Below are 11328 nucleotides of genomic sequence, written 5' to 3'. Positions count from 1 at the left end.
AACACTCTGAAAGCTAGGTAGGAAATTGATGGAGGATAGGCGGAAAAGGTTAGGGCGTTTCGTCCTGGACCTCCCTAGTGGACTCGTGAGTAAGGCTTTCTAGGAGGCCCGTGCCTTAGACGCGGGAGAGACTGGAAGGGCTCAGGTTAAAAGTTGTATGCATACAAACAGGAGCCTTTATGAAGACTAGCGAGAACTTGCGGTTAGTCTGTCGCTCTGATGGCAGAGCGTAGGAGGGTCCAACTCATACATTGGCAACGTATTTCAAGGTCATTGAAATCGGTGCTGGAGACCCTATTCCCAGTAATTATCAAAATTTACATCGTAAAACTAAATAAATCGTGACTCTATAAACATGTTTATAAGAGTACCACTATTCGGGGTCAAGATTGACCCGGCGTCCGCGGTACGCGTGAGTGTTGCAGAGACCACAGTTTCAGAGTTAAGAAATATTTCATAAACTCATCAAAGAGGAACTTGTCAGGGAAGCTTTCATTCCATATCTAAAGTATAATTACAATTTTGCACTCTCCGAACAATGTGAGCATTATACCCGTATATCACTTGCTATTCTTATAAATTCCGCAAATAGACACGTTGAAACGTTATCACACAAACGGGGTTAAAACTTCATTTTCATAATACTTTCTAAAATAAATGTCATGTACTCGTGTAATATTACTTTTTACTTTTTAGTAAATTCCAAATTAATATTTTTGCAATATTATTTGTACGTTATAGATAACAACAACGGATTTTCGATCAGATACTTTATACTTACTTGCTGAATTTTAGGGAAACTTTACATTTTAGAATTAACACTCAATCGTCCTATTAAAATAATTTACTTTCTTCTTCACAATTCAATTCAATGTATCGAATACGAAGTAGTACGTTCAGAATTCTGATGTAAATTGAAGGATGGAATATGTTACAAAATGGAGAAAAATGTTAATTTTCTTTAGTATTTCAGAGGTTTTCGCTTTTAACGGTTCCCAATTGTTTGAGGTACGATCTTCATTTCTCTTACAATGGATAATCGTGAGTTAGTGTTACGGCCTTGAAACAGCTGGAGAACGTATCTTTTCCATCATCTTTTATTTACGTTCTGTGTACATATGATGACATGCTGCTCGTTTGTGAGTATAGTATATACATCTAAATATAAAAATTTTAAAAATCAGTAAATAGTTACCGATACTAGCACTTTTTGTTATGTTTACTTTTCTTTACCAAGATTATAGTTTTGGACACAAAAAGTTGTGACTGTCAGTTTTTTTATAATAAAAAATAAATGACCTACATAATACGTAATCAATTATTAATATAGATAATCCTCTTCGTCTTGCAATTTGCAGAATCATTACTTTTAATTTTCACCTTTACATCGTGTTATGAAGAAAATGTTCTATAAAGTAGATTTTGGAAGAAAGTAGTAATGACAGAGTTTTATTAATTGCCAGCTTTTCTTTCCTCGTTTTTATAACGGTACACGTTCACAATAATTGTCATCAACATTATCTGGTTGATTATTTTTTTTTGTTCTACTTATCATAGCTCGATAACATCACTGTAAGTCTTTGTCGTTAAAACAGAATCCTGTTATCACGTGGTTAGCAACAGTCATCAGTAATTCTAGAGATGTCGCGGGGAGTTCAAGTTCGTAGTTTCACCTTGGACATCTTTTGTTATCCTTCACCTACTTGTTGTTAGAGCGGAATTAAATTCGCTGGACGTGACATACACGCGAAAGAGGATTTAGCATAAGTTACAATGGAATTTTCTTAATGCAATTGTAGAAACTTTGGTTTCGTCATTTTGAAATAATTAAGTTCACTTTCTTGTAGATTATTAAATATTCATTTAAATAACCTTGCTGAAATCGTGTATGACGACTATCAGCAATTTATTACCCTTATCTATTGTACTTATCTATTAATTCTTGGAAATCCATTAAAGGAGTATATATCAATAAAGAAACAGGAGGAAGTAACGAATTACTTCATTCATGAGTAATTTCTAACTCAATGGAATATTCAGACGCAACTTTACGTTTATACCTCTGTGATACTTGCATCTTCAGTTGCTTGCAAAATAAAGGAGATATATAAAAATGGCAATTGATATCGATATTTGAAGGAGAATTTATGAATTTCTCTGTAAATATACCTTCATTTGAATACACTAATGATTAAAAAAGAACAATGAAATTGTGACCATATTTTTAGTCTGTCTTCTGAAAAGTTCATTTCTTTAACAATATAAATAAGAGGGCAACGTAGAACTATAAATATGTTATGTGCTTATCTAAATGCTTTAATATTTAAGTAAGTGGTACAAAAACGATCTCTCTTTATTGAAGTCCGCATTGTTCTTAAGTAAACAATTTGTAAACTTCTACGTATCGCAAAATATATTGCAAAATACAAAATATAACATTTTAACGAGGAAAATATTAATGTTGTATATTGCAATATTACTGAGTATACCTTTATAAAATACAAAAGTATATTTTTATTAAATTATTACTAAATGAACTTATTTAATAGCTTTATCCTTCTAAAATTATAAGAAAATCTTGCTGAACATAATTTTCAGCCTAAATTACGTCTGACACTCAAATTACAATTATTGCACGTAACTTTGATCACATGTGAATTAATATGTGTACTTTTAACGTGTATTAAACACATTTGAATTTATTCCAACTCAATTACCAAAACGGTGAATAAAATTCCTTAAAATCAAATCTACCTTCATAATTTCGTTTATGTTTGTTCGTTATCATAATAATCTCTATAACTAGGTTGCCACTTGTGTATACGAATTTGCGGTTGCCTATTATTCCATCGCATATCGTGGGCCGAGATATGTAACGTTATTGGTCCGTCATTTTGTTTACGATGCGGTTGGACTTCGATGTCTAATTTCGGCATCCGCTGAGGATGTTGGCCTAAAAAAAAGTTGCCGTTAATCACTCGATAAACATTGCCGATCGACAAACTATCTCGTTAACACGTTCACTGTTAAAAGTATAAATGGTAATTAAACAGGAAATGGCACACCTCTTCGATTTCGGTGATCTTCAAATGTGTCGCAGAGGATAACATTCTGAGTAACTTTTCTCTATACGTGTTACCACCGTTCGGCTTTAGTTTTCACAGATATAGGTACACAAAAATATTTTTAACTCTACACATATATTTAATGCTATGTACTTTTCTAAGGGTGTGACTTAGATTTAAGTTAAATTAGGGTGAAGTTTTGGTTGCACTTGCATTTTCTAATAAATAAGATAATATTTACAATTTATAATTATCGAGAAAAGTTTCTCAGAATTTAATACTAGCGTTACCGGCCGCCTGGTGGCGCCATTACATTAACATAACCTATAACCTGTTAATTTTTCTCCTTTATTGACATTAAAACTGATTATCATCGATGAGTTAGGTTCAGATTGGGCTACACAGGAATGCAGTCGCCGTGGGGCGACTGCCGACACCAGAATAACCTAACCTAACCTAAATTTAACGAAAGTTTTTTGCTAATATCTCGGAAACTAAGGCCTAGCGGCGGTTATGTACAATGTATACGGGGAAAAGTTATTCAAAATGTTGTCCTCTATAATATATTTGAAGGTCATTGAAATCGGTAAGGTATGCCTCTTTTTGTATAATTTCATACGAGTTACATGAGATGATCGGTATTTTTGTAACATTACTGCACATTTTGTGCGTTATTATACTTTTTAATGTATCGATCATTATTCTAGAATGGATACTACAGTGGCTCTCATTAATATTCGGACAATCTTTAGAACAGTATTACTTTTTTAAAATTGGACATAGCGACTCGAGTTTTTTTTTTTAGAAGTTAGAAAGAAGTTAGCATCGAAATCGAATAACATTGCTATGAGCTACGAATGGTTAAAAATTGTAAAAATGACTATTTGTCACGACTTTCTGCCTATTAGTAATAAATCTGAAGATTCTTACATCTTTCGATGCCTACCGCTTGTTTCTCCATCGACCAATTTCTATTAAATTTTCAGCATGTGTATAATTGACATAAATCTACAAAACGTGTGTTTTAAATTTTCATTACAGGCTCCGTTAAAAAAGTTGTCAAAAGTGACCTTTGCCATTTTCTTCGTGATTTCCACCAATTACAATTTTTTCAAAAAATTTTGAACACGTCATCTAGTGTACTAATCCTTCCAACTCCTAAAAAAAAAACTCGAGTCCAGTTTTAAAAACGTTGTACTGTTCTGAAGAGTGTCAGAATATTAATAAGAGTCGCTGTGTATAACTTTTTACGTTACCGTTGTTATTATGATTCGGTCGAATGTTAGTCCAAGTAGGCCGATTGTGTCCCGGAAATCGGATCGAAGTCATTCCATAAGGGAATGCAGTGTTAGTTGAAATCGAAGGAGCTGGAAAATGCAGAGAACCGATAGATGTCGCGATTCCGTGTCCATTTTGTATGCTTCCCGATGCAGAAGCATGCATAGCGGTTGATCCGAGAGCCAACGAAACCGACTGACTTTGTGAAATGCCTCTGAAAATATGTATGTGCATCACTTGTTATTATACAACTCTCTTTTATACAATTATTTATGTAAGAAATTAAATGTTTGTATTTTTAGGTTAGGTCCAGGGCCGCGTTTACCATTAGGCAAAATAAGCATGTACCTAAGGCCAGCATAGAAGTATTCGCCATTACTGTATGAAATAAATAAATTCGCTGGCTTCGACTCCTAAATTTAATTTAAACAATGTAACAGAAATAATACTTTTGTTGTGGACTGCACTATAGTACTTGGGCCCACGCCTATTGGGTCGTGTGGTACATCGTTAGAATGCGTATGAGTAGTGGAGTCCAACGTGGGTAATTATTGCTATCGCAAACGTCTCATTCAAAAAATATGGATTAAAATGTGTAAAGCCGGGGCAGTACTGTAGTATTTGGGCCCATGCCTATTGGGTTATATGACACATCATTGGAAAGCGTACGAATAGAGTAGTCCAAAATGGGTGTCCATTGCTACCGCAAATGTCCCATTCAAAAAATATGGATTAGTAAGTAAATCCGGCACTAGCGTAGACGGCTGCCGAAATATATCTATCCCAAACCTAGCTCAATATGATAACGTAATCTTATACACACCAATGGTGCAGTAATATTTCCAACACACGATTAGTTGTATAAAGTCTCGTCTCAATTCACGTCTAAATATACGCAATGACAAATGTACTTGTAAGTAAAATGATATTTTCGCAGAGAGAATGTATTTTTTTCACCGTATTCTAATTTGACTTATACTTTCTGAATAGGAGTTTTCAACGATGTATCATATGACCCAATAGGCGTGGGCCCAAATACTGCGGCACTGTCAAAAATTGTTCTTAAATAACAGATTAAGAATTATCCGAAGTAAAATTATTTTTTACGAGTCGCGATACGAGGTGTGGCAACAAAGTTTCAAGCTTCGAAAATAATTTTGTTTCCGTCAAAGTAGCCACAATAAATGTAAATACGTATATGTTACTGTAAAAGCCTAAACGCCGGTGAATGTTAACATTTACCAACCAATGTCGGTATAAGCCCGAAATATTATGAAATCAATACTTATTTCATGCTTTTACCGCAATTAATTGGAAAATCTTAAGATTTATACTACTAACTAAGCTGCGGTAAATACCTGAGCGCAGAAGGTTAAGTTAGGTTAGGTTAAAAACGAAAGTATAGGCTAACTTAACCTCAAAATGTCAGAGGCACCGGCGCTAAATCTTAACCTAGATCAATATAAATCAATAAAAGTCCGGAAACACAGATTGTTACGTTCAAATTGTAAGTTTTATCTCGAGTTATTGGTAAATCTTAGAATTCCGGTAATCGGGCTTTTACAGTAGCGTATATAAAATATCTTCCGCTTTGTAGCCTGATCCCCCTTCAACATGTAAGCGAAAGATAAATATTGTCAATCAAGTTAAACGAGTCCGACCTGAAATTGCTTCGTTGTGTATTATGCATCATGACTTTTCCTTACGCTAAGTAATTCTGATGAAAGAATTCTTAAATTGAAAATTACAACGTTGGAACATCCACCGTATTCGTCTGATTTCTGTACGTCCTTATAACTTTTTTTTTTATTTCCTCAATTAAAAGGAAACACGGAAGAGACGCAGTTTCTGAAATTTAAAGTGATGTAACGCGGGCATTAAAACAAATGGCAGGAAGTGAATATATACTGAGTGTCCTAGAATTTTCCCGCCAAACATTGTTGGAATCTCTATTTCTGATTGCAACATTATTAGAAGCGTTATTTCGAACGCAAACATTATTACAAGCACTACGCTTGAATGCAACATTGTTACAAGCGTCATTCTCGCTTGTAACACCGTTAACTCGCATTATTTTCGAGTGCACATTGTGGACGAAAAACGCACGTCGATGCGCGGTGCGCCGTGTATAGATCACACATGGGCATCTCGTGGCCCGCGATCCGTCCCCGCGAAGTCTTTAAATCCGACAAGGACTTAACAGAGAAAGTAGTAAATAAGTAATATTTACGTTATTTTAGTTAGAAACATATCATTTACTGTTAGCATAAAAAAGAATAATTTACATTCATTTGTTAATAATTAAACAAATAAATGTAAATATTGTGGCAAAAATATTTCGAGTAACGTCTTTTTTACTTGCCCGTAAAGAAGACTACAGAAATTTTTTTCATCTCATTTTTGGTTACATTATACTTTTTCCTTAGTTTAATTGGTAACAAATGAATGTGAATCATTTTTCTTTATACTAATAGTAAATTTATGTTTCCAAATAAAATAACGTAAATATTATTTATTTACTACCTTCCTCGTTGAAATTATACAACGCCAAATAAATTCTAATGAGATGTACGGAGACTTTTTTGACTGAAAATGAGTGTACTGTATTTATACATTGCATTATAGCAGGCATGGGCAACATTTCCTGGTTCTAGGGCCAAATTGTCATTCTCTCTCCGAGTCAAGGGCCAAACTAAATGGGTTTTCGCGTGTGTTTTTGTGTATCGATATATTAATATCTTCAATGTAATGTTGTATGTCATTATGTGTTCGATACAACTTTGGCTAGATATTAAATAAAAAGGGCTCGTATATTAAATAAAATTATAAAATTAAACACGATACCAATCAGTACATAGAGGGTCGGATTTAAAGACTTCGCGGGGACGGACCGCGGGCCAAACTAAAAGAAGTCGCGGGCCGCGAGTTGCCCACATGTGCATTATAGTAACCGCATGTCTGTTACCGTTCCCTTCGATGTCGCATTTTTGTTATAACTCTTTAATAAAGTACTCATGAACCTATGTTTATACATCTTTTTTCCTATTTTTATTTTTAAAACATGTTGGCACCGTTTGGCGGCAAAACCCTGAGACACCCTGTATAATACCAGAAATGTTACGAGCAATGGATGCGAAGATGAAATGCGCGTGTATGCAGACTCGATGAGACTATTCTGATGGCGATGGCCTCACAGCTGTTCAATTTTTCAAATAAAATATTTAAATGATGTGTTTTCGAAATTTTATTGTTACAATTTCTGCTTTAATCAGATCCTTATGAATTTCATAATGAATCATCTAACAAATAAAAATGCCAGAAACCTTTTTCATATCAATACGGTATATTACAGCACTTGCTCGACGGTAACTTGATAAATAAAAAATTTCATGCAAACAATTTGAAACTATTGAAATAAATAACTTATTTCGTATATTTTTTTAAATGGAAGGTGTGCGATATTTTTTGCCACTCCAATAATCAAACGATCTTTAACACTTTATCCTCGAGCATTTTATATATGAGCCGTTTTTTTTTTTTAAATGGTGTAAGTCCATTTATTTTTATATTGAGCTATTTAAGGAATTAGTTAAAAAATATTGGCAAACGTTAATAATTTCGACTAATCTTTCTAAAATTGTAAACATTGTGCCGCCACGGGGGGCCACGCACTTAGGCCTGGCGACTCTTGGCCTTCTTCGTCCTCGAGGACAAAAGTATTGCCTCGGAAATGCAGGCCCGCGCCCCCACTTCCTGGGACTGTCCCAGGGAAAAGGGGCTACTTAACACGTTAAACGCCACGCCGGTCCCTAGGGACCGGCCGTAGACTTTCCGTTCACGCCCAGCCGGCCCCCAGGGACCGGCCGCCGATTTTTGGTTCATGCTACACCGCCGCGCGCATCGGTCCTTGCGTTCTGATTGTGAGACAAAACATTTTGTTTAGGCGACATCGATTTTTGTTCAATCGAAGCTTTCAGAACAGGAATATAACATTTTAACAAAAGTTAAGAAGCAGTTTTCACGTCGAGTGTGACGTGAACGGAAAGGCAAGCAAAACAGGCTGGGCGTTTAACGTGTTAAGGGAGCCCCGAAAAAGGCACGAGGCTTTTTGTCGTAGACTCTCTTTCTACGTGCATCGTGCTGCCTATACATTTTAAAATTAGTTTAAGCGTTATCGGTTAAATGAATAAATATATTTTTGTTAAATTATTTTTGTTATTTTATACCACGTCACTTCCAGAACATGTTAAATTTTATTATGTGATAATTATTAATATTGCTAAAGGAAAACAAGGTGTTTTTAGCTATAAGTGGAAAGCATTTATGCAACAACATTTAACAGTTAAACTTCTTTTGATGAGTTCACGAGGATATTGTAGTGCGTTAAATTTGTTATCATAAATATGAAAAGAAGTCATTCGTGTTTAGCTGAAACTAGCCTTAACTCGCTTATTTCAAAATTGGACTTATACCACTTTAAAAAAAACCGGCTCATATGGACCTACTTCGTAAAAGTTTGTAAAAATAGTAGTTATTCGTATCTGTGTATAATATTGACAACATAGTTTACACAAGACAGAGTACTCCTTTCTAAAATTAGTTAAATTAATTTTTCCGTAAAGTAAACCTACTTGATAACGAAATAATTCCAGCGAAATCTAGGCAATTACGACAGGTTTCCCAGATTCCTGTAATTTAAAAACGTACCCATTCGGCTGGAACAACGGACGATTAAAGTTGTTTTCAGAGTAGCTGATGCCGTCGGGTGCTACTTGAAAGCCCAAAGTCTGTGCATTGTTCATTGTGTTCACATTGATATTTGTCGTGATTGGAATAGACAACGATCGTTCATATTTCGTGTCGGCTGTTTTGATAACTTGCTCCGGTATAAGTTCCGGTGGCGTGTTCCATCGTCGTTCGTCTACTTCAGTGAGAAGAACGCGATCATCTACGGAATAATACTTTTTCTCGTGACATTCTTGAAATAGAAAATCTTCCTCGATTACACTTCTATTCGCAATTCTCGACCCAAATTGGGAGTGAATATTGCTACAATTCTTTGGTAAGTTAAGAATGCAAAAGAGCTGCATCAACGATAAACAGGTAAAAGAAAAGCTCCATAATCACGAAGAAACGAAATTCACACCACCTTCGAACTGCCATGAAACAACGTTTAACGATATCAGTACACTGTCGCAAGACATTGTAAGTCTTTTTCTACAAGGTTAGTACGTACTATTAACAACTTCTTTTTAAATAAATCGTAACACTGAAAATTAATAACAACTTTTTGAGTAACGTACGATCATTTTGAAACGAAAGTGCAATTTTTACCTGCCCACACAACTAACAACACGAAACATAACAGCACGATATAAAAGACGTTCCCCGCCATGTCTGGACGCATTCTAACCTCTGGCTGACTGTTCTCCGCCCTTTTTCAATAAGTATGAACGACCTTAAAATCCTTATTGATATTCGTAGTCTGTCCGCTCGCGTAATACTCTTCGACGAATAGAGTGACAATCGCGCGATGACTCGTGTCGTGCGTTGCGTCGCGTTCCAAATGGGCGAACTCAAGTTTGCACACTGTTCCCCACCAAACTAATTTTGGGCAACTTATTTGAGTGGTGGAGTAAGCGGTAGATCATATGGTAATACACGATCGTTTCGAACGTTCGACGATTTGACTGTTGTATCATGTTGTCTCGATTGGTCGACGAACTGAATAACGAATGATTTTGTACAGTATATCGTCTCGAATGATAGACGATTGCGGAAACTCTGAGGACTCGAAAGAACCGAGAACTCCAAAGAACCTACTACTAGTGTGGGTCGTCCTTAGAAGGACTCAGGGTGCCTCAAGCTTTGTAGTAGCTTATCCCCTATCAGACCAGGTTTCTACTTTCCATCGAAACCACCAACCGAAGAACAAGCCGGAGAATGAGCGAGGACGCCCGACCATGCTTTAACCCAAACTTGGCGGTAAGGATTTTTGCTGTTGAAGAACCTACTACTAGTGTGGGTCGTCCTTAGAAGGACTCAGGGTGCCTCAAGCTTTGTAGTAGCTATCCCCTATCAGACCAGGTTTCTAGTTTCCATCGAAACCACCAACCGAAGAACAAGCGAGGACGCCCGGCCATGCTTGAACCTCAAATTTGGCGGTAAGGATTTTTGCTGTTGGACTTTTTCAATTTCTACACGTTAGTAAGGATGGAACTAACGTCTGTGTGAAATTTCAGCCCGATAAAACCAGCAGCACGGCTTTTCCAGAGACGAATGTGGAGCGGCCACCCATCTTCTTACGGAACGCCGCCCAGTGCATCTTGACTTCGGTGATCGAACGGGAACCTATAGACATGCACGGCTATGGCCCCTGATAACTCCAAAGAACCTAGTAACCCGAAGAAACCAAGTAGCTCGAATTGTTTCGAGCGGCTCTGGACCGAACTAAGTGCTATAGAACTTGTAAGATTTCGTGTACAAAATTTAGTCAAGTAAAATGATTATTTTTTTATTTAAATTACTAAACATCGGTTCAAATTTCGAGCTACTCGAATGTTCGTGTATGCCCCAGTTTTTACTAGCATTACCGGTTATGTCCTTTAGCAGCTTGCTCGGTCGCTGTTAAAGGTTGTGACACGCTGATTGGTCACAAGAAACAATTCTAATTGCCAATCAGCGTGTCTAACACCCTTAGCGAGCTGTTTTCCTTTTTTTACATGCTCGGACGTGCGATGTACCAAAAGCTTGGCAACGGTCTGGAATTTCCGCCAGGCCTTGACCCAACTGTTCTGCGCATCGTTAGAACTCGATGTCGAGTTGACCCTTAGGAAATTTCCATTTCATAATACGTTTCGGCTATTGAGAAGAAAGAAAGTCAACTCTACTTATTTAAAGAATAAGGTAACGCTTAACACTGAGCCTCGTGGTACCTCATTTTTAGTTGTGTATATGTTCTGGACATATGGTTGCTTTTCTTTTA

The 11328-nt window shown here is 36.3% G+C and overlaps 1 protein-coding gene across 1 annotated transcript; it reads right to left on the bottom strand.

Annotated features, from left to right (window-relative positions):
- Window positions 1–2768: 2768 nt before the first annotated feature.
- LOC108576842 lies at window positions 2769–9738 on the bottom strand. Its single transcript, XM_017939904.1, has 4 exons — window positions 9678–9738; window positions 9051–9291; window positions 4322–4557; window positions 2769–2953 (listed from the first exon to the last, which is right to left on the bottom strand). Exons 1-4 carry the CDS (start codon window positions 9736–9738, stop codon window positions 2769–2771), a joined length of 723 nt encoding a protein of 240 aa, XP_017795393.1.
- Window positions 9739–11328: the final 1590 nt, after the last annotated feature.

Source organism: Habropoda laboriosa, unplaced genomic scaffold, assembly GCF_001263275.1.
Source record: "Habropoda laboriosa isolate 0110345459 unplaced genomic scaffold, ASM126327v1 scaffold529, whole genome shotgun sequence".
Classification (NCBI taxonomy): Eukaryota; Metazoa; Arthropoda; class Insecta; order Hymenoptera; family Apidae; genus Habropoda; species Habropoda laboriosa.
This window is presented reverse-complemented; position numbering and strand designations above follow the sequence as displayed.

What these genes read in the sequence shown, in the direction of transcription:
- LOC108576842 (XM_017939904.1), bottom strand. Translation starts at nt 9,738, where the DNA reads ATGGCGGGGAACGTCTTTTATATCGTGCTGTTATGTTTCGTGTTGTTA. An exon ending in GTTGTTAGTTGTGTGGGCAG is followed by an intron (nt 9,292 to 9,677) that starts GTAAAAATTGCA and finishes ATTATTCCGTAG; the next exon opens with ATGATCGCGTTCTTCTCACT. An exon ending in CCGTTGTTCCAGCCGAATGG is followed by an intron (nt 4,558 to 9,050) that starts GTACGTTTTTAA and finishes ACATATTTTCAG; the next exon opens with AGGCATTTCACAAAGTCAGT.